The sequence below is a fragment of the Suncus etruscus genome, chromosome 16, assembly GCF_024139225.1.
Source record: "Suncus etruscus isolate mSunEtr1 chromosome 16, mSunEtr1.pri.cur, whole genome shotgun sequence".
NCBI classification, from domain to species: domain Eukaryota; kingdom Metazoa; phylum Chordata; class Mammalia; order Eulipotyphla; family Soricidae; genus Suncus; species Suncus etruscus.
In genome coordinates, this window is record NC_064863.1 from 78,177,527 (window position 1) to 78,202,503 (window position 24,977).

A 24,977-nucleotide genomic window follows, 5' to 3' on the forward strand; every position below is an offset into this window, starting at 1 on the left:
GACAATATAAACTTTATCATAACTATTTTTTGAGGGGGATAGGTCATACTTTAACTGTTGTGGAAAGATCTCAAACCCACATCAGACATATTTTAAGCTCTGTGTACCATCTCTGGTAAAAATCTGAACTGTGCTGGCTACTTCTCAAGATGCCATGTGTTCAAAAGAAAACTTGAGCTAAGTGAAAACAATTTATCTTCAGGTGCTCCTTCACTTTTAACTGTTCCCCCAATACCCAGCTCTTGACACTTCTTGGCCACCCATCATTTTCCATTTAGCTGTGGACTTTTGAACTATCTTTTTGAACTTTTTTGTGGACTATCTTGAACATGTCTTTCTTTACTTTTCAGAGAAAAACCTACCTCTGATAAAGAGTGGACCCTAGAGGTCCCCAGGGCCTCACAGTAACTGACAGGATGGGGGGGGGCAATGCAGTGCTCTACTGCCCGAGTCCATCTGCAGTCCATTCTTTACCACATGCATTCGGTAATTCAGAGTCAAACTCCTTCCTTAAAAAAACAGAGATTATCCCTGGATCAGAGTGGAAGCTCCAAGAGCTGAAACACCAGCTTGCCCTGGGAGTTCTGGGTATGATTTCAGCACTGCAGGGTCCTCTGTTCATCAGTAGGTATAATCCCCAAAGCTTATATCTGACACCCCACATTTGGCTCGTGACCAGTTGTACTAATTATAGTCTCACACAAAAATGTGTTGGATGAAGTGACTTTAACTCCCTGTTGCATCTGTCTTTACCGTGGCAACACCCACCTGTGTTACCTCCACTGAATTGTCCACACTTGCCTCCAAAAGTTAACCTTTTCACTTAGAAGCCAATCCTACATCCTCATCACCGTATGGTGAAATCCAGATGTCTGCACCTGCACCAAGTCCCTTCCCATCTAAGCTCAAATTACCATTGCGACCTCCTTGCTGCACTTTTCTATAGGCCTTTCCTAAGACCCTTTCTTCTAGCACATCACATGTTCTGTTCCTTCTTTCTTCAAAGCTTCCACAGTATGGTAAATACCTCCTCATTCAGTTTAAGCATCACTGAATGGGAAAACCACCTCCAGCATCTTAGGGAGGAGGCTATAAATCATCAGCACATGACAAAGATTACTTAGTTAGAAAGCCTAGCTCATTTCTGGCATTTGGCTTTATCTTTGTACCCCAAACACCCAGCACTAAGTGGCTGGTGTACAGATCTAGCATCACAATGTCTTGGCTGGGTGCTGGGTGTTTGAGGAAACATTTTCAAAATAGGCATTACTATTAGTTTGTTAAATTAATTTCTCAAGTTAACAGCATCCTTTGAGGCCTGCCTATTGATTGATTTTAAGTCAGTAGAATTGCCAGTCAACCATGAGTTTTGTCCCCTCCTGGCTTAAAGAAAATAAATTCTTCTCTCTCACTGCATGATTTGAGCTGGGAGTTGTGCCATAAATGCCTGAAATGTAAACACCTACTTTCTGTGGTGTACAGAGAACCGGGAGGATATGTTAAGGCAAGGTAATGTTTAAATATGGCTTGCCACACAGTGTATCTGTTTGTTCTGGCTTGAGAACAGGAAAAGAAATGTAATTCACCTCACTGCAAGCTCAAAGGTTGTTTGGGGTTCCCGAAATTTTTAGTTTGGTTACCAAGTTATTTTCAAAGAAGCCTGAAGCTTTTAATTATCTTTGAGATACCTGTCCAAAGTGATCTTCATTTACACCTATATACATACATAAGTGTGAAAACTGTCTTAGGAATGTAGGAAATTAGAATGTAAATATAGTAATTTTTCTTTATAGGACTGTCGTTGAGAATATACTTTTAGAACAGAATGTATTGATTAAGTCAAAGTGTTTTCAGATCTAGTAACTGAAAAATAATCAAAAGAATATTAAGATACTTGCTAATGGGAAGAAAACAATAAAAGGAAATTAACTTCTTTCTGTAAGATCCTTGTGTTCTTACACCTTCTTAATGGTGCGCTACTATATCTTTTATTTAACAGATATGTAATTTATCAAGCTACTAACTGTAGATTTCCATTAGAAAATAAAAATGTACAGAAAACAACACTATCTTCCCATCTTCTGTCTTCTGTTAGAGAGTTTGGCACAGGGTTGACAGAGAGTTTGACAACATATGTGGTGATGAGGACAGAATCAGGGTTGAGCACATGCAAGGAAAGTACCTAAACTCCTGTATGACCTCTCCAGTAAAAAATGCTTCTATGGTACAAATGCTGGACTTTAAGATGAAGAATAAAGGGTGGATGTATGAAAGTTGATATCTACTTACTTCAGGACTTTGGAAGCTTATGGAAGTGCTCGTGCAGTGTATATTGACTGATTGCTACTTGTCATAGTCTATGCTAGGTATTGACAATATCCAAATGAATAATATAAGCTCCCACTGGTACTTGTCATGGTCCCTGGCCCTTCTGCAAGTGATACCTGAGCAAATAGTTAGGAGGAAGTCCTGAGTACAGCTGGGTTTGGCCTCAAAACCAAACCAAATCAAACCAACAAAAGATAGACTCCCAACTCTCACAGCATTTACAGGCTAGTGAAAAAAGGGACTAGGAATGTTTTTATTATTATGAAAAATGGGTATTTTTTTTAAATTTAGGGCTTTTTATAGTTTATGGTTTATTTATTTAGGATTCCCATTTAATATTCTCATAATAAACCTGTCTTGGTCTAAGAGCCACATATACATGATCTCAATACATACATCCTCAAAGATTTTCTACTCTTGGGGGAGGCATTACTAACTAGTCTCCAGATAATAAAAACAAACAAACCTTCAGGTCTAGAGAGTACAGTAAGGCTAAGACTTGACTTGCTCATGGCCAACCAGGGATCAATCCCTGGAACATATGGTCCTTGTCCAAATCTTGCCAAGAGTGATCCCTGACCAGAGGCAGGAGTAAGTTTTGATCATAGCAAGTGTTGCCCAAACAAAGAAAAGAAAAAAAGAGGAAAGAGGTGGGAGAGGAGGAAGAATAGGAGAGAGAAAGAAAGAAAAAATTCTTTGGAAATACTTCATGGATCCCACCAAGCTAAGATTCAAATTCAGATCTTCTGAAGCCAGAGAGAAACAAAGCTTGAATTCAACAAGTACTACCCAGTTTGACAGGTTAGGCCTATCTTGTTTTCATTGCAAGGTTAATGGCAACAGTATTATGGGAGAGAAATGTGGGCTGCACAGAGAGCAGAGCAGAGTAGTTTGGCAGGGCAGTGGTGTAAAGTTGACATGGAGACTGGAGATGGCAAAACAGGGAAGTGCCAGGAGTGGGCCTGGAAGAGAGGGGAGAGAAAAAGGTATTGGATCTATGCCAAGTTATTATTAATCACTTGAAACACAAAACTGCACATCAATGCCTGCCCTGACTGGCATTTGGTTCCTAGTTTTAGTTTCAGGGGCTCTTTTTACCCAGAGATCAAAGTTTATACTTCTGTTCCTTATTATTTTGCTGACAGTAAAATACTGATGTATCTCTGTAAGCACTTTTTAAGCCCTTCTAAACCTTTGTTTTAGTGATGTAATTTCATTCATATGTTTAGTTCTTCTATATTATGATCCGAGTAAATCAGTGTTATTTCTATTCATTTTGGGGATGTAAGGGTAAAAAACCCAAGGCCTCAGAAATGTAGACCATATACTCTTTTAAACGCTATCTATACTCTAACACTAATCTCCATCTCAGGTCCTGATTTCAATTTTTCTAAAGTCTTCTGGTTTGTGTTCTTCCCATGCTTTCATATTCTCAAAATCTTATATGATAAAAACAAGATACCATGCTTTCAGCTTCCCAAATCTTGATTTATTAATTGTCTTCTCTATCCCCCTTGACCATCTAGTTCATTTTTATTTATCTTTATTTTAATCTTTTTAAATACCTTAATTAAAAATCAATTCTAGGGTTTACTTTTTTAATTTCTTTTACCAAACAAATCCATCCTTACTAATTCCTCCCGAATATCTCTCCAAACGTTAAAATCAATGCCCACATCTCTCTTCTGAATGATCTGATAGGGTTTATAATGGTGTGAATCATTGCTAAAGACACAATTCTAACCACCCTAATTATTAAAAATAAAATCCCAAGAATTCCTCAAGTATAAAATTAAAAAATATATATAATCATGAAAGATCAAAATATAGAATGTTGAAGCCCTGAAAGCTAAAAAAGAAATGAAAATGCAGCTGAAAAAGATAAGAACACTTTTCTGCCACAACAAGTCATGGATGACTTCTGCCCTTTACACACAACCCTATCCTGACCTTTACTGTCCTTCGTCAGACAATAAAGAATTCAACAAGCTTAGTGTCACTTTTAACCAGTCATCGCTGATTTTTTTTTAATTTATTTATTTTTGTTTTTGGAATACAACTGGTGGTGATCAGTGCTTACTCTTGGCTCTAAGCTCAGGGTTGATTACTGGTACATATGTGGGATATTGAATCCTGGTCAGCTGCATGCAAAACAAGCACATTAGCCATTGTTACTATCTCTCCAGCCCCAACGTTTGCTGATTTAGAACTGGTGAACTATTCTTGGCTAGAGATATGACTATTGAAGAAGACAGACATCTGTGTTTACCTCTGGAGCTAACAGAAAATAGTAGTTCAGGCTTCACGTTAGATAATAAATAGCACTTTAAAACCTGCCCCTGAGGCTCTTTTATTTTTGAAAAATCAACTATATATCATCCCCTGTTGCATCTGAACATCCTAGAATTTTATCAAATGATGCAGCAAAAGCAAAGCAGCTTCTATTATGTGTTAATTGAAAAGTTGGTGGCCTCGGCAGAAGAACACATATTTCAACTGACTCCTCAAAGTACAAGAACAGATTTGAAATTAGGTATGATCCAGGGTTGGAAAGGCAATTTTCAAGGTGCTATCAATAAAGCATGTTTATCCCCTTTATTATTTAGGAGAAAATTCAGATGAATGGGTTGGTAAGTCACAGAATTCAGTTATGACAAAAAGTTCAGTTTAAATATGAATTCTTTTCCTGCATTAACGTCCTTTCCACTAAAATTTCAGGTTGGGGTGAGGAGGGAGAAGAGGTGAGAAAAGGGCACACGTAACAATGCTATTGTACAGTTAATAGTATTATTTCTGACAAATCTTCTATATGAGTTTATGTGAAATGAATTTCTGCACACCCTTATTAAGAGAGAGAAGCATCATAGAGAAGACAGCCAAATTCAATAAGGAAAACACACATAGTCGATCAAATCACAGAATTTCAAAAGGAATAGCACAACTAGAAAATAATACGTCCTTTCAGAAAAACAATGCCATAAATGAGAAACCCAGTTTTTGTGAACTGATACTTAGGAAAGAACCTGTTGAGATTTTAACCTTCTTAGGACTAGCTCTGTGCTCTGGCCCAAATCCATACCTTGAAGACACTTTTTCATATGTTGAATTTTGTTTTCTTTATTTAAATTTTCTTTCTTTATTATTATTATTATTATTAATTTGGTTTTTGGACCACACCTGGTGACGCTCAGGAATTACTCCTGGCTTTGCACTCAGAAATCACTGGCAGGTTTGGGGACCCATATGGGATGCCAGGAATCTAACCCGGGTCTATACTGGGTCAGTCAATGTAAGGCAAACACCCTACCACTGTGCTATCTCTCTGGCCCATTGCAGCTTCCTTTTTAAATTCTTTGCAATACTTCGAACAATTTTCTATACATGTAGGTTGTTTTTCAGTTTTAAATTACCACAATGTGTATTTTGTGCATAAAGTTGACAATTCTTTAGTACATCAGAGACATTTTTTGTACATATGCACTAATGATTGGGAAGACTTTTTCTCATTGATTTATTAAGGAGATGGAGTGATAGTATGGTGGATTGGGCATCCTGAGCACCACCAAATATGACCCCAAAACCAAAATGAAAATAATGCTCTGTTCTCATAATTTTCAAATTAATACCATTAAAAATGTAATCAGGGTACAGAGATGTGACACAGTGTCCTAGTACTTGCCTTACATGTTCAGGATCACTAGTAAAACATCCTGTACAGGCCCTGTCATTTAATGAGATTTCTTGTACTCGCCCCCCCATCATTGAGTGAAATCTTCTGTATTTAATCTCCAGTGATTCATTCACTGAGATCTCCCATAGGTCCCATCAATGAATAAAATCTCTCACACTTTCCCCATCACTGAGTTCTTTCAAAGAAATTTAAAATCTTTCCCTCAGAATTTTGTTTTAAGGACTTTGATCTTTCAGTCTGATTTTATTTTATTAATGTTTAAAGGGGACTCTTTGTTTTCCTTCATTCCTTCCTCCTTGGATCATATTTAGTAGTGCTGTGGTGGAAGTTATTTCTGATTATATTCAAGAGGTTGCTTCTGGGATGAGGCAATTCTTGGGGGAACATTCTTGAAGGAAGCAAACCAGGTAGGTGGCATGATCCACAGCATGCAAGGCAAAAGCCTTATGCTCTGTACTATTTTTCTGAGAGTTAATGATTTTAGTGATTTTGACTGAGTCTGTTCTTTTCAGCATTCAACACTGAAGATTTCGCTGTTTAGGAATGTGTCTTCTGAGATTATTACCCAAACACAGTTATGAAGTAATTACTCTCTTCTCTAGAGCAAATCTAGAGAAACAGAAGTAGGTTAGTGATTGCCTAAAGCTGGAATAGGGGTTGAAAAATCATCTTAGGTAACCATAGTACTATATTAAAACACAGTTTAAATTAAGGTATCTTAAATGTCAGGAATTTTGTTTTGGGGCCACACTCAAGCTCACTACTAAAAAGCTGGAGGGGCATATATGGTGCCTGGGAATAACGTGGGATCGCTACATGTAAAGCCTTACTCAAAGTACTATTACTCCAGTGCAAAGGAAGGAAGTTATTTCTTACTATTCTGAGGCTGGAAATCCAAAATCAGAATAAAAGGACGGTGAGGTTCTGATGAGAACACACACTGCTTGCTTCTTTCTATTTTTTTGTATTTAATTTGGGGTAGATCTGGTTGTACTCAGGAAGTACTCTTGACTCTGCTTAGAGACCACTCCTGGTAAGAGTTAGTAATACCATATATCATGCTGGGCACTGAATCCTGGTTGGCTACACTTTCCCACTGTACTTTTTCTCTGGTCCCTGCTTTCTTCTTTCTAAAGTACTACAAACAGGAAGGGTGTCTGAAAAGGGGCAACGGGCACAAAGGGAAGCTCTTGTCTTTTCTTCTGGAAGGGCACCCACCCACCTTATCAAGTACTCAACTACAACCATCTCATCCAAACCTAGTTACATATGAAAGTGCTCATACGCCACAATCATAATGGGGAAGTTTCAGCCTAAGTATTAAAGAGGGAAGGAGGGAACATTTGTTACACAGTAGGGGTGGTCTGTAAGGAGCACTTAATTAGGAGTACCAAAAGTCTCTTGTTTTCCATAAATAAAGCTGTAGAGGTTGTTGCATACACTAGAAATTATTAAATTACAGCCTTTAAGTGGATATCTTCCATAATATATTAATTATCTCTTAATAATGTACTCACCAAAGGAAGTTACTTATAGTTACTTATTTTCTACACACAAGAAGAAAAAGTAGTGCTTAAGGGGTTTTATTCAGTACAAATAATTTTATTTAGGATTCATTTCTGATCATCACAAGTAAGTATCATAGTGGAAAATGAGGGTAAAATTTTGAGATTTAGGAACTTGTCTCCATGATATTTCCTTTACCATATTTTCCGGCATATAAGACGACTTTTGAAACAAAAAAAAAGTCAACCGAAAATCGGGGGTCATCTTATACACCGAGTATATCCCGAAAAATATTTCAATATGCTGCTAAACAAAAATTGTCTGAATATTGCCACAAAACAAATTTTCTAACTCGATCCTGCACCAATCACTGCAAGGCTGCTCAGATAGCCTCTAACACAGCCAATCCAAGCAGGCTTTTTATGCATGCAAATTAGACAATGTTCTGGACCTGAATCTACACTGTAAAACACCTGCTCAGATTGGCCAGACTCAGAAAGGAAGTCTATGACAGTATAACCTTTGAACCTTTGCATGTTGTGATTGGCTCACTGTGGTACATAAGCACAGGAACACATGCAGCACATGCAGCACAGTAACGTCCTGTCTGATACAGCAAATATAGGCCTAAAACTATGTTTTAACTGCAAAATTAGGGAGTCGTCTTATACGCCCAGTCATTTTATATGCCAGCAAATACGGTATATCATTTTGAATTATTCAATGAAATGGTGCAATGATAGGACATCATCTGAATGATGGCAAGCACCCTTCAATATATGAACTGGAAAGATATTACAACTCAAAGAATAACAAAAAACATAGTATTTTACCTCAGTAATTTTTAGAAAGCTATTTACAAAGTTCATTTACAAAGAACTGCCAAATTCTTTAACTTCAAAATTTCCATCATACACCAGAATGATTTGATTTGGTAGAGAGAAAAATTGGCTGGCTCAAATATATATGGCTCTCAGTTTAGGCTATGTTTTTCCAAGGCCAAGCTTATTAATCTTCTTCTGTTTTCTCTATCATTTTGTTATGGCTGGCATCTCTTCCTCTTCCTTTATTTGGAGATGGCTATATTAAATATTAAAGAGTCAAGGGGTTCTGGTACATTGGTGATATGAAGGAATGATAAAGCCAAGTATTCAAACCACAAAGTCGACAACACTGAAATTATAAGACTCAAACTTTAATGACTAATATTAAAAAAAAGGTGCCTCTTATAAAGTCAGGCACAAGGTCTGGTAGGTGTGAGGGGGTGGTGGTAGGGGAGGAACCTGGGGACACTGGTGGTGGAATTGATGCTGAAATACTGTATGTCCAAAACTCAACTATTAATAACTATGTAAGTCATTGTGCTTTAATAAAGAGAAATAATTTAAATACTAAACTTGTTTATATTAAAATTTTTGAGGAATTGGTATAAATTTAGGCTTAACTGTCAAAATAAATACCACAAGAGTAGCACCCGAAGAGATGGGCTTATTTGTTCTCAGTGATTTATCATCTCTTCCAAATACCAGTCATCATATTGGTTAAGGTGACGATGTTGGCCACTAAGGTCAGGTGAACCCCATATGGGCCAACTCCATACCCTATAAGGTCCAGTGCAGATGTGAAGGGAGACGATTTTAAGCTGCTCTGAGACAATATTGTGGTAAGGGAGAGGAAGCAGAGATGTGAAATCCAAGTGCCAACAAGTCAGGAGGAATAAGGGCTCAGAGTAATGGAAGGTCTCACTGGCACCTAACAGTAGAGGGCACCCTAACTCTACAGAGAAGGCGTACAGTGAGGGCCATGATCAAAGTGCATAACATAGTTGCATTGCCATTCAAGTTCACCCCTTTCCAAAATACTCTTCTCAAACCAATACTTTAAAAGTTTAAATGAATTTGCCTTTAAGTGTAAATGTCAGTGTGATTTTTCAATTGTGGAGCACCACTCTGTGTCAATATAGTAAGTCTCTTCAAAGTCACTACGATTTCAAGTAAACCTAAAACTCACTTAAAATGCATTTTTTTTTTTTGCCAGAAAACTAAATAAGATATGCTGAATATCACCACTGGATAAATAAAAGAGCAAGAATTACAAAGACATGATTAATCTTAGCTTTACACTTTGAAAACTAACTGAGGAAAGAATAGGATGCTAACAAGTGTACGGAGTGGAGATGCTCTTTTGATCTTAATGAACCATATATAGTTTTAATTATTTCATTTTTCCTGATGGACATAAAGTAACAGCGACACAGAAGTTAATCTAGCAAACTAAAATGCAACTGAGAGCTCTATAACAAAATTGGGAGTATTGCCAGAGAGGCAAAACTCAGAATTAAGACTATTTCTTAGCCTATAAGAAACCCCCCCCCCACACACACACACATAAAATAGAAAATGTACTTCCAGAGCCACACATTCTTCAGGAAAAAACAACAACAATGGAATAGGAAACACAGGTAGTCTAAACTATAAGCCTGGAATTTGTGTCTTTAGTAACAACAGACGTAATTACCTGCAAAAAAGAAAGCTTTCATTTTTAATTCAACAGTGTCACCACTTATTTATAATATGAACTTACTTATTTAGGAAAATTTTGTAGGTGGCAAGAATATCCAAACAGTTATTCAATAGGTTAAGTTTTATCACTAAGTATAAAGAAAGATTTTAGATTTTAGGATTTATACTAAATATGAATATTACAAATAAGTAGTATTTAATAAAGCATTGGGACAATTTAATCATCTTAAGAGATATATAGTGAGGTCTTTTTTGGGGGAGACACACCCATTTGATGCTCAGGGGTTCCTCCTGGCTAAGCGTTCAGAAATCGCCCCTGGCTTGGGGGGACCATACAGGATGCCGGGGGATTGAACCGCGGTCCTTCCTTGGCTAGCGCTTGCAAGGCAGACACCTTACCTCTAGCGCCACCTCACCTGTCCCATAAAGTAAGGTCTTTAGCTTTAAGTCATTTGAATTAGACTATAAAAACTGTAAAATTAAACTATAAAAACCATGCAAATTTTCTTAGGCTATGAGTTTCTAAGCAGCCAACTCCAGTAAACTACTAAAAGGGAATCAAATTTGCTTTTATTTGATTTTGATATAGAATTATCATCTATTATTCTCATCTTACTCATAGATTACTAGTAAATTGGCTCCTACTTACATAATGTGCTAAAAAGAGTTAAATAGAAATTTAGTATAGAAATTTTAAGCTAACCAGACATGGCCTCTCCTAAGATCAGAAGCTTATGAGGTTATATAAAATGTATGACATTATTCCTGTATACACAACCCTATTATTATGCGAATCACAATTTATTACCATAGAATTACATATCAATTTCAATTGTGCACTTACTAATATGTGAGCTCTTAGACCAAAACATGTATTTTAATTACTTTCATATCAGTACTGAGGTTCACAGAGAAAATATTAAACAACCCACCAAATATATTTTGTTGTAAGAAATAACACTGACATCAATAAATGAGAGTATAAAATAAGGTCATGGTGTTAATATGCTTGCTGTTTATGGATGCTGAGCTGTTTAGTATGAAAGCCTTATAAATACCTGCAGTCCAGGACTTTCTACAAGCTGATGCCGTTCATTAAGGTTAGATCCATTTCTTTTTCTTTTTTTTTTTTTTGGTTTTGGGCCACACCCGGTGGTGCTCAGGGGTTACTTTTGGCTGTCTGCTCAGAAATAGCTCCTGGCAGGCACGGGGGACCTTAAGGGACACTGGAATTTGAACCAACCACCTTTGGTCCTGGATGGGCTGCTTGCAAGGCAAACACCGCTGTGCTATCTCTCCGGGCCCCAGATCCATTTCTTTGAGTGTGTGGACCATTCAAAAAAATTCAGATTGCTTTAAGAAACCTGATAAAATGCAGACACTTTTCGGCCACACCCACACTCAGATTTTGTAAGTCTAGACAAGGAGGGTATCCGAAATAAATAATTTTCAAAATTTCCCTAAGCAATTCTCATGCACCTACAGAATGGGAAGCAATATCTGGTTTTGTGCTCAGGGGTCACTTCTTGTACTAGGGGTGCCAGATATGGAACTTAAGTTCAATACATACAAGGGAAGTGACCTACCTACTTTATTATCTTTCAAGCTTCTGAAAAATAATTTTTACATGAAATCATACTGATTTTATTTTAGTTCTCATAGAGCGATTTCCCTAAGTAATGTTTTAACAGTATGAAAATGTGTTTTCATCTTTTTAGTTATTATATCATCCAGTAATTTCTACAGAGTTCAGTTATAGCTGATATTTTAATCTACACTAAAAGTTAAAACAGACAACTGATAACATTGTATTAAAATAAAACAAACCTCCAACTTTACAAGTTAGGAATCTAGTCAGGGACTTTAAAATATATCTACTAAATATTTTTTTCAAGTGAGAAGTATATGGACCTTCTTGCTAAATCAGTGGTTCTCAAATAGTGGGGGGAGTGCGGTTTGACCTCTTTAACCTAGGCAAAACACTGTCATAACAAGCTAAGCCCTGTGTTTATGTCTCTGTATGTCTCTGGAGCTGAGAGTTGCTGCGTTCTGCTTCAAACCCCACTTCAAAAAGCTATGCATTGCAAAAGATGCTCATTGTAGCCTTTAATCCAGACATCATCACTGATTTAAAAAATCAGCTCAAATTATTTTATATATTTTTGTTTTGCAGGTTAAAGTTTTTTTTTAATAAAGATATGATTTACAGTTGCATGGGGGGGCGTGAAAATTGTTTTCTTCTTCCTAGGGGGGGCATGACAGAAAGTAATTGAGAAGCACTGTGCTAAATTAACTGAACATCTTAGGTCTGTCTGTATACTGCTTTCTGATGTTAGGATAATTTGTTTTTTAGCAAGGGAATCCTTGGGACACAGCCTTGGGGTCCTATTACAGCATAGTTGTTTGCACAGTGACAGAAAAGCAGCTACATGGGTTATCTCACGATATACCTGTAAGGACCATTTTGCAAAGAGACACACTATGAATTTGTCCATATACTTTCCCAAACATGAATATTCACTGAAATATTGGTGGCACGGTTTGAAAGATGCAATTCAGTTCTGTCTAGATTTTGTCATTTTCATAGTATATCATTTGATTTTAAACAGCAGTGAATGATAGAATTTATAATTTTCCTAAAGGAAGTATTCCTGTGGTACCAAATGTCTTTATGTGCAGTAGCTGAAGTTTAAATGAGATAACAGAATTAGTTGAATGAAACATGTTTGTTTATTTTAGGGCTACACCCTGTTGTTTTTGGGGCTCCCTTCTATAGGTCCCATATGTGGTTCTGGGAACTGAACCTAGGTCATCCACGTACAAGGCAAGTGCCTTTCCCACTGTACCATTATTCCAGTATAGCAAGAGAAAATTTAAACCAAACACAGCCGAACCCTACTGAAAAAGACCTTGAGCACTGAGCTGAAAGTAACCCCTGAGCACTGCTAGGTATGGCCACAAAACAACAAGCAAAAATAAACAAAACCCAGTTTTGTTAATAAACAAAACCTGCTTTGAAAATACAGGACGAAGTGTGGCTACCATTCAGGAGTGACTTCCAGGTTGAATGTCCAAGAGACATTACTGAATGATAATAATTATTGAATGATAATGAAGTCTCCAGCAGCTTTATTTTTCCTAAGACCCCCTCTCTAAATTGGACTCTACTTTGTTCTAATTCTTCCACCTCATCCTTCGCGATTTATGTAATAGCCATCAACAAAGTCAATGGGGCAGGAGTGACAGTACAGTAGGTGGGGTACTTGCCTAGCACACAGCTAACTTGGATTTGAGCTCCTAAACCAAGAGTCCCCAAATCCCTCCAGACGTGTCCCCTGAGTGCAAAGCCAAGAGAAAACCCCGAGTACTTCTGGATGTACAGCCCTCCCTAAAACAAAACCCAAACCATACAAATCCCCACCTAGAAAACAAACCCTCCCCAAGCAAAAACCCCCCAACAAAGTCAAACCTTGAACCTAGTCATTTACAGAGCAGTTTCATTTTTTTTTTTTTTAGAGCAGTTTCATTTTTAAGATGTCTGTTGTATGACAGACCTATATAGAATTACATGTGGAGAAATATTTTCCATTATGTTTATATCTATTTATCACCGTGTACTTTTTGATGAAAAAAAAAATAACAACAACTTTCTTTTGCGGGAACTGTAAAAGAAACCCTAAGATGCAAGCACTTCCAATAACTTTCAACGAGAGTACCCACAGCTCTGTATCATTGGTAAGACACATGAACATTTAGCTTTATCATTAATCTCTTCTAAAGTCTTCAGTTCCTAATTTTCTACAGATTTCAAAGAATATTTGCTTACATTCGATTTTTATGGGAAGATTAATTTTGAATTAAATCATTAAAAATGGATCAAGTCCTAAAAATAAGATATTGAGCATAAAACGACGTGAAAGCAGCAACAGAATATTGAACTTTTCTGGTTTTAGGGAAGAACAGGTACCACAGACTCCTAGTTTGCAGTCTGTAAGTAAAAATATCAAGTTAACTGGCTTATTATTACTTAGAAAATACAGAGCAGAGTATGAGAAAATAGCAAAAAATATCGTACTACCGTTGCAGAGGCATGATTTCACAAGCCATTCTTGTACATGAAATTGCAAAGGAATCCCACACTCCAAGCCAAGGGGTGTCGTCTGTACAGCGATCTGCTTCTTACAGTGGCTAAACTGGGCTTAGGGTTGAGGTTACACTTCACAGTTAAACAACCAGTTCTCCAGTTAGCAAGGCTCAGGTTGCTCTCAGTTAGTTCCAAACTTCTAGAAGCGAGGCTACTTTATCTAGTCCTCTCTACATTTACACTGCAGTCCACTTTGACCTTTTGTTCCAGGGAAGCAGCTGAACCATCTGCCAATCACAAGAGCAGCTGGGGCATGGTTTAAAAGGCACTGCTTATTTTGCTATTCCTCTGCTCCTCCTGTTCCTCCTCCTTCTTCTCCACCTCCTCCTCAACCCTCCTTCACTCCTCCCTTTCCTCCTCCTCCTTCTCCGCCTCCTTCTCTAGATCCTCCTTCAGCTTCAGCGCCTCAGTGGATTAGCAGTTAGTTCTATAGACAAGTGTGTCTGTCTGGAGCAAAGCGACCAATAAATGCAGCCAAGAGCCAGACAGGAGTTCTTTAGTTCTTCAAGTGACAAAGGCTGACAAGGAGGAAATCCATTTGTTAAGGAGAGACGCTGGCTCTGAAATGAAGGTTATGCAGTTAGTTCCTTTTCCTCCTTTGAAAAAGAAGTCTAAACAAGAAAACAAAGCTCTGGTGTTAAAAGGCAGGCTACCTCTGGAGAAGGAAGGCATGCTTACAAGATCCTTGCCCTATCCTCTCTGATTTCCTGCTGATGCTTGTTTACACTGTGGTGGTTCCTGGTCACTGGTGACATCACCTCAAGCACGTAGCTCCCACTTCTGGGAGAAGACGTGCCTTTATTTAACTCCAGTTGACACAAAAACTACTCCACTGGAATAAATGATGTCTGTGTTTATCTTGTACGATTCTTTCTTTACCTTGCCACATTTTCCTATAAGAACAACAATTTATTTATTTATTTTACTTTTTACTGGTAACATTAGACCAGCTTTTCCAATATGCTCAGTCCACTGACTGTGAATTACTGGCTTTCTCTAGTATAGCAGTTCCTTCTTTTATTATGGGTCACACCTGGCAGTGCTCCGAAGTTACCCTGATTTGTGCTCAGAGATAATTTCTGAAGGGGCTCAGATGACTTGTGGGGTGCCAGAGATTGAACCCAGATCAGCAGCATGTAAGGCAAGCATTTTAAATCATGTACTATCTCTCCAGAGCCCTAGCAGTTTCTTCTCTGATTATGGATTACCAACATTTTATTTTTTAGGAACAAAATTGCGAAACCACAGATTTTATACGCTGCAAGAATAAAAATAGTTGAAGTAAGTTTTTGTAATATTTCTTTCACATAAGGCGAGTAGCAAAGAGTCACAACCTAAACCACAGCAGCACTTATGCTAGCAGAGAGGATAGAGAGCAAATCTGCAAGTTCAGAAACTGGAGATAAAAGGCTTAGAGAACCGAAAACATACCCTGTGTTCTTCTGGTTTGTCTCAGAGTTTTCTTCACAGATCACTCATAGTTTTGAATTTAGAATACAAAATCACTGTGTCTACTTTCTGTTGCTATCCTTGCTGATATGAACATTAAACTGGCTGAATTTCCTACCATGTTTCTGAAAACCGATTAGTCATCCTCAAATTTATGTTTGGCATTGTAACTGACTATTGTAACTAAAATTAACCATTTAAAACAGTGGAAATGGGTTAAATCCCCAAACTTAAACGTAAACTGTCCTTAAATTCTTTTTATATTCTGGAAATTTTCATATGGTTCTCCTGTAATAAGAATTTATATTTGCCTAATTTATATTTTTCAAAATGCCCTGACCTCTTGCTCTATAATTTGCTAGATTACCTGAATTAGAAAATCACCATTGGACATTACAATATCTACGTTTTGGGTACAGGCTTGATACGAAAAAAATCTTTGTCAAAATTCACATAAAACAGTAGAGGCAGAACAGACACTGGTTTAAGAATGATTCAGTTGCTGAATCATTTCAGTGTTTCCTCTTCAAATGCTTTTATAAAAAACAAATATTGTTGGGCCCAGAGAAATAGCACAATAAAGATAGGATGCTTGCTTTGCATATATTCAACCCAGGTTCAATTCCTGATATCCAAATGTACAAAAATTTAAAATAGATAAAATAAAAATAAATAAAAAACAAAACAAAATACAAAACACTCTTAGCTGAACTACAAGTTACTTTCCATACATGGAGGTGGCGAGGTGATGACAAAGAGGAACATTCAAACATTTCTAGTGCAGGCAAATCATTTAACATCTGATTCCACATGCAGACGCTGATCAATGAATATTCTTCCTTTCAATATTCCCCTAACAAGTTCTACTGCATACTGGGAATATCCAATATTAATTTTTAAAATCATCTAACATGACAAACAATTCCTGATTTTCCTAGTAATCTCTCTCTCTCTATCTCTCTCTCTCTCTCTCTCTCTCTTTCTCTCTCTCTCTGTATTTTGATTGATTGGGCAAAATTTGACAATTATTTGTGAATTTCCACCTGCTCTTCAGTCCTTCTTCTGCAATGGGGGTCAGAGTTCATGATCACTTCAATTCCTCTAATATTTGTTTTAAACATTGTCCTTGTACAGAACTCCACACAGAAGGGAGTAAGAGCTTAGTTCTTCAAACATTCCAAAGCTGACTTGGGTTGACAAAAATTTCCTCCTACTGCTTCTGGTCACTTCCCTTCCCTGCCCTGCCTCTGTCTTTGTCACTGTTCACCTGTGTCCTCTGTTCTCTAGTTAGATGTTTTCCTGTGTTTGAAGAGAACATGTACCCAAATCAGTCAGTAAGAAGCTTTCAGAAAGCTCAATTTTGACTTTTTGAAAAAAAATCACCATTTAGTTATTGATAAAAGGGGTTGACTATCATTGCCTGCTTTTTCACTCTTTATTCATTCTATCTACTAAATATCAACCTGCACAACATTGCAAAAGTCTTCGAATGAGTCACTCCACAAACTAAAAACTCATGCCATTCACTCTTGATACTATGAAGCAACCTTTCCATTTATTGTTTACTTATTTTTCAGCAATTCTTATTGAAACTTGCAAAACTCCACTGCTACCAATCTGAATGTCTCTCAAGCATTAATGAACTATCTACTTAAAAGTATGCTTATTAAACAACATGACTTAAAAAACGTTATTTATAATAACTGGGGCTGGAGCAGTGGCACAAGCAGTAAGGCATCTGCCTTGCCCATGCTAGCCTAGGACGGACTGTTGATAGAGCCCCCTGGTGTCCCATATGGTCCCCCAAGCCATGAGTGATTTCTGAGCATATAGCCAGTAATAACCCCTAAGTGTCACCAGATGTGGCCCCAAAACAAACAAAACAAGTCATTAACAATATAGTTGTTTCAGGCATACCATGTTCCAACACTTATCCCACTAGTAGTGTGACCTACCATTCAATGATCTATTTTTTTAAGTTACTAAAAAATCTTTCAAGATTGCCAAAAATGCATCTTTGGTCTTATTCTATTCTATTCTGTTCTATTCTGTTCTGTTCTGTTCTGTTCTATTCTATTCTATTCAAGAAGGGTTAGGTTTATAGCCTAGAAATGCACCCCACCCTCTACCCATTTTGTCCAGTTATTTTATATTTTTATGTAGATTGTTCTCATAGCACTGACGTCCCTTATCTACTCATTGCACCTCATCATTGACTCTTTCCTATAGCAGAATCATAATGTTTCATCCATCTTAAATCTGTTTCCTCTCTGATAGGTGCTCCAGGGACCCCCAGACTTCACAGCTTTCCTTGGTGGTCCTGACTTGCTAATTTTATATTTTCAATGAGAGACTTCTTCTGGGGCTAAAGCAATAGCACAGTGGTAGGGCATTTGCTTTACATGCTGCCAAACCAGGATAAATCTGGATTCGATTCCCAGCATCCCATATGGTCTCCAGAGTCTGCCAGGAGCAATTTCTGAGTGCAGAGCCAGGAGTAATCCCTAAGTGCTGTTGGGTATGGTCCCAAAACCAAAAAACAAAACAATACAAAAAAAAAACCTCAAGCAAACAAAACTGAAAAAAAGAAAAAAAAAAGATTTCTTCAAAGCTTACCGCTGTGGCTGTCACTCCTTTAAAAAGCTTACTCTGTTCTGGGTTTTTAGATGTCACCTTTTTAGAAACTGCTTTTAATGCCATTAATGCTCATTTTGTTATCAATGACTTTTTTAGAAAAATAATTTTTCCCTATTCTTAACTTTCATTTATACTCACCTTCGACTTTCTCAAAGACTTTGGTGCATGACTTTTTTTGAGCATCCTCTTACAATCCCCTCTACCCCACCCCTTTTTCATTTCATTTGCATTTCCTTCTCTGATTACCTGAACTACTTGGCATTTGAGCCTGATACCCTTCAAAAAATACACTCAAATTCTATTTGGGACAATAAAATGAGTTTTACATTTAAGTTTCTGGGAAAGATTCCTCCTCACCCTAGTCTCACACAGACAGTAAACTTGGGCAGGCTGCTTAATAGCTCTAAGTAATAAATGAGATAGGAGTGTAAATCATAGAGAAAAATGCCTGGCAGACAAGTGCTCAATAATTATTAGTATTCTCCAGAATAATCTTTCTCACTTGTGTGACTTAAAGAAACATAGTAAGGTAGTATCAAAGGGCCAAACACAACACAATGTCAGATAGAGAGTTGAATTGTTTAGGAAGAGAGGGTGGGGTGTTGGGATCCGTGGTGGAGGCAAATGGGCACACTGGTGATAGATGTTGTACTGGAATTATGTGCATGGGAAATCATCATTAATGCTGTTATAAATCACAGAAAACTGAAAGGAGCTAAAATAATTATTTGTATTACCAAGCCAATCAACACATTCAAATCAAAGCCTTCTACTACCAGATTCCTGATTTCTCTTCCTCTTACTTTCCTGTTAATGATGCAAAGATGATATTTATAAATCAGATAAAGCATCATTTCACTTCTCCATCTCCTCTATAATAATCTGTTGATTATCATCACTTTTTGATCAGTTATGTTTGGTTCCATGCACTGTTATAATAATCTTAAAATGATCTTTCTGCTACCATTTACCCTTATTCCAAAGCACAGATTTCACACTTGAAGACACTTTTCTTCTGTGGTTGTGATCTGGTTATTTACTTATTTGCTCTAAAACATTAACAGCTCCCAATTACTTCTTAAACTAATCTTAGTTCTTTTAATATGATGGTTAAGAGTCTCCAGCGATTAATCCCACTTACGCCTCCATTTCAGTTGCTGTTTATTTGTCTAAGGAAACCACTTCAGGAATAGGTGAGCACTATTTTCAAAATTTTGTAAACATTGACGATAAATATGCTCATATGCTCCCTTTGCCTAGAATGTCTACACATTCCATTTGCCTTGACAAATTTTATCCAGACATTATGCTTAAGCCAGCTGAAAGAAATACCTTACCCTTTGAATTCATAAAGCCCTTTGTATCACACCTGGTAATTATTTGTTTTTATTTTCCCCCAGATAATTGTACTATTATTTGAATCTATACCTATTGGGATATAAATTATCTAGGACAAGACTGATTTCTTTCCTGTTACTATTTCAGAACAGATAGATAATCACACAATAAGGACTAGATGAATTGATAAATCAATCATGCCTTCATAGTTTTCTTGTTTTGATTTGAGTTTATCAAGCACTGTTTCTATTCACTTTGGTGATTGTGGGGCTAACCCCATTGATGATAATATCTCCAACACAGGGTTCAGAGGTCACTTCGAGCAGTATTCAGAAGATTATGCGGAGCGAGGAATCTGGGCCTCCTGAATGCAAAGGTTATACTCCAGTTGTTCGAGCTATCCACTTCTCTTCTATCCACTTTTCAGGGGTTCTTATTGCACACTTAATCTTGAGATAAAGTAGATAGCCCATGTAGGTTATAATGAGAAATAATGATAACCAAAGCTGAGGAAAGAAACAAACTTTTGTGCAAATATACAAACAATGGCATCAGTACTTTTGTAAACTATGATACCACAATAATTAAAGAAACAAAGTTATAATATTTGGATCTGGTATGTGCCTCGGTTTGTGCTTTGCATGTGCAAGGCTCTGGGTTCTAACCCTAACACTAGAAATGAAAAAAGTCTTGTTGAGGTTTATATTTGTATACAATTACAGAGATATAAAACAATCCAAAACTTTTGTAGACTTGAAGCATTTTAAATGATCTTATTTGCTCATGGTCATTGGCTTCCATTTCCATAGTTCAACCGGTTTACACATTTTAAATTTGCTTATATAACATCTTCAGCAGATTCCAAATGTTTAGTAATATGCGTTGGGCTTTATACTGTCAAGAGCTACAATTGTTCCATAAAGGTGTGTCTTCATCTTTTTTGTTTAATTCCAAATCAATTTGCAACAACTAAAGAACCAAGAACATTTCTTTGTCTTATATATTGCTTAAATATTGGATTTATCTGTTTCCTAAGATAAAATGACATTATAGAAAAAAATATCCTTATCCAGAGCAGTTAGACTTATGCATCTAGAAATTAACTGATGATGATGACAAAGATTTTCTGGGTTAATGAAAATGTTCTGAAAGGATTATGGAAACTCAATTCTGTGAGTTTACAAAAAATAACTGAAGAGTAATTTTGAATTAAATTTGAGGTGTGTGTGTGTTAACTCTAAATAAAACTGTTTGAAAGAGGAAAACAAATTCTGACAAATTTGTTCAAAAGAAACCTCTCTTCTGTTACCAATTTTCAAGAAAGCACTAAAGAGCAATGCTGTCTGTAAGAAACTTATTCACATCTACAAGGGGATAACTAAATATGATGGGTGCTTTCATGATCACGAAGCCAAGAATTTGAGTGTACATATAGCTAAGGTATGGTTGTGTTGCTACTGATTAAATGAACCTGATTAAACTTGTTTTTTGGCAGCTGTCCTAGAACACTAATGGATTCCAGGGCTCATCAGAGGATATCATTATAACAAATAATGCAAAAAGAGAGAGAGAGAGAGAAGACAGTGGAGAGATGAGTATGGGTAAGATAATAAGTCTATTGACTATCTATGCTGAACTCCTTTAGGCAGATGTGAACTGCCTTGAGCACTAAGTTAGTATCCAAAAGCAAGACTCCAAATGCCAAGGGCTTCTACTATACAATTTTTTAAAAAAAAAGTTATTTACTTCTCCATATTTTTTCCAAATATAGACTATCAATTGGTTATAAGAAATAAAGCATCTCTGGCTTAAGGTTTCTATTTAAATATGTATATAGGCATTCTATTCTTGAGCCGCCTGAACCCCATGTTAGCGAGTATAATTCTCTTCAATTGTTTCACTATTTCTCTCATATCTTAAATAAAACTATCAACTTCACACAAAAATAAATGTGTAAACATTAAATAAAATTGATATAGTCTTATGTGCATAGCTGAATCTGAGAGAAACACTAAGAGAAACATCTGCTACTCTGAATCTACAGTGTGTGTGTGTGTGTGTGTGTGTTTGCACGCATGAGCGTGTGTTGCAGTCGCTGCATTGGGTGAAGTAAATGGCTACAGAGGTGAGGTATTGAGGGATAATGCAACTATAAAATGAAAGAAGGAAAATCAAGTTTAATTCTCCCGTGTTACTTCTTGGCACACTGTTTGGTCCCATTTTCCTTCACCAAACCTGATACTCTCAGGTCTATTCCAGGATCCAAAGCTTATTAAGATCAGTATTGTCCATACCTGTGATTTGTTTCTCTATGTACTACAGATGAGTAAGATTACTTTGTATTTTCCCTCTGCTTCCGGCTTACTTCACTCAACATGATATGCTCCAGTTTCACCCATGTTGCCACAAATTATGGAACGTTTTTTCTAGTTTCTGTATATAATATTCCACTGTGTGTATATTACACAACATTTTAGTTAAGCCCTATGTTGTATGGCATTTAAGTTGCTTCCATATTCTCCTATTGTAGCTGCAATGAGCACAGATGTACACATATCTTTTCAAAAGAGTGTTTTGTGTTTGGGGTAAAATTAAGTCTTAAACAGTATTTAGCTTTTTTTTTTTAAAACACTAGATGTTTTTATGTAACACATATATCAGGGTATGCTTAACTTAAAAGATAATTGTAAAGTTTGAGAGACAGTATGCTTTTCTTGAACATGGCCAATTCCTGAAACTCTGATCCCCTCCAGGAGTGAGCACAGAGCCTGGGTCTTTGACAGGCGTGGCCCCAGCCCACCCCATATTGTAAAATCTCATTAGAGGTTAATTTAGAAAGTAAAACCCTCATAAAAAGCTCAGGTGAACATAAATAGAAATATCTAGTTAGGAAAAGTTGTTTTCTTTGTTAAAGAAATTGCTCTTTCTTAATCCAAAATAAAAATAACTCATAAGAGCAATATAGTTAATATTTTCCATGTACTTACTAGACAGCTAGACTTCATAGAAGACTGCTGAAGAATAATATCATGAGGATGGGAATTATATCATTGTTTTTTGATAGACACACTTCTTTTATTCTGAAGCTTGATCTCACTTTTAAAATGAAGCAAGGTCTTTGTACACTAAAATACATCTGCTAATGTTGCTGTACTTTTATTGGCTACATACAGAGTTATCTTTTGTTGTATTCTCAAATCCTAATGAACTGCCAGTTAAGTTCAGAAGACAATGTTGCTAAAAAAAAAAAACCAACAAGAATACAAGTATGGTAAAAATATTCAGAGATAATAGAGACAAAGGTCAGGAGGTCCAACTCAGTATAGAAAGATTGCCACAAAGAGAAGTGAAGGTAGATAGAGTATAGAAGTGTCTACTAAGACAATAACAGAAGGAACTGATTGTTCTAAAGCTAAAAGGGGGAAACTATAGGCAAGGAACCCCTCCATTAACAATAGTGCAAACCACAGAGTCAAAAAAAAAGGGGGCAGAGAGAGTGAGAGAGAAGCAATTTGTCCTTGCCCCAAGGCAGAGGGGGGGGGAAGGATATGGGAGACATCACTCATGATGACAGGAAGGGTCCACTGGTGAAAGATGGTGCACTGTATGATTTATACCCAATAATGAACAAATTTGTAACCACGGTGTAAAATAAAGCAATTTAAAATAAGAGAATGTTGTATGGGACAGTGATAGGACAGCAGGTAGGGGGAAAGCCCTGAGCATTGTTGGGTATAACCCAAAAACTAAAAAAAAGAAAGGAGAAAAAGAGAAGAGACTGCTGTAGACAGGCATCAAGGTATAAACATGTGGAGTTGGAGAGCTGCTATATAAGATTTTTCCTGTACTATTCTGATGGCACTACAACATCTCCAAGCATAGAAAGAAGAATTTTTTTTAATTAAACTTAATTTTATTGAAACCATTGTGATTTACAAAGTCCTCATAGTTGGGTTTCAAACCTATAATGAATCAGGGCCAATCCTACCATCAGTGTTAATCTCCCTCCACCAATGTTTTCATTGTCTAGAGAGAGAGTGTGTAAAAGTTAAGATGTTGTCTTGCATGTGACCACCAGTTCAATTCTTGGACTCTATATAGTATGTGAGAGAGAAACTAAGTGATCCCTGAGTGCAGTCAGGAGTAAGCCCTGAGGACACACCTGATGTGATCCACTGCTCACCCCCAAGCCCTCCTAGAACTACAATATAATTCAGCCATTATACTCCTAGGTATCTATACAAAAAAAGACCAAACACTGCTTTAATAAAGTATAAATATAAGCAGCACTATATTCAATGCATCATTTTTGCAATAACCAAGAGGTGGAAATAACCTAACTGCCTAAGACTAGACAGTGAATGAAGAAGCTGTGGTAAAAAAAATAAATATGCATTGATATATAATATATTTGTATACACATACAACTTACATATACATACAATTTATATATAATCGAGCACTATTCAGCAATAAGAAAAAAGAATACCTTATATTTTACTACAACTTGGATGAAACTGGAAGAATATAATGCTAAGTAAAATAAGTCAGAAGGAGAAAGGTAAATATCAGATGATCTCACTAATCTGTGCTATAAAAACAGAGCAAGGGAACAATATCCAATATAAGCCAAGCTTTAGACACTGAGGGCAGAATGTTACCAGGTTGGAGACTGAGTGGACAGGATGAGACAATGAACTGTGGTAGAGGGATCCTGGCAATAATATACCCATAAATATGTTATTATTTACAGTTTTTTTAAATTAAGCTATTTGATTAAATTTCAGTGAAGTCAATGCATCTAACATGATAGCCCAACAAGTTACTTGTAAATATACTATATTATATTTGCATACAGACTTATTCTGTTAATCATTAAATAACCAACCCCTCTTGTTTCATTTGTCCACCTCCATTCTCTCAGATTCTGACTCTGGGGAATGTTTTTTGTTTTCTTTTATCTTTTTTGTTATTCTTTTGTCATCTGTTTTACTGCTTTATCTTGCAAATGAATAAAATAATGTTTTTCTTCCTTATCTGACTCATGCTAAGCATAGTATTCTCTAGGTCATCCACGTTGTTGTGAAAGCCATTTATAAAACAATCTGGGTACCAGAGCAGTGGCACAAGCAGTAAGGCATTTGCCTTGCCTGTGTTAGCCTAGGGCAGACTGTTGTTCGATGCCCTGGTGTCCCATATGGTCCCCCAAGTCAGGAGTGATTTCTGAGTGCATAGCCAGGAGTAACCCCTGAGTGTCACCGAGTGTGGCTCAAAAACAAACAAACAAACAAACAAACTCCAAAATAAAAAATAATCTGATTTTTAAATTCTTTTCAATTTACCTCAGAGGTTTGGATACTTG

The 24,977-nt window shown here is 36.8% G+C and overlaps 1 protein-coding gene across 1 annotated transcript in view; it reads right to left on the minus strand.

Moving 5' to 3' along the window:
* FAM13A (family with sequence similarity 13 member A) overlaps window positions 1–24,977 on the minus strand; it is a 286,634-nt gene that overhangs the window by 91,729 nt on the left and 169,928 nt on the right. The window contains exons 8-9 of the mRNA XM_049789780.1: window positions 12,966–12,992; window positions 12,018–12,029 (exon numbers count right to left, since the gene is read on the minus strand). Coding sequence (XP_049645737.1) covers window positions 12,018–12,029; window positions 12,966–12,992 — 39 coding nt within the window. The remainder of the gene's footprint in view (window positions 1–12,017; window positions 12,030–12,965; window positions 12,993–24,977) is intronic.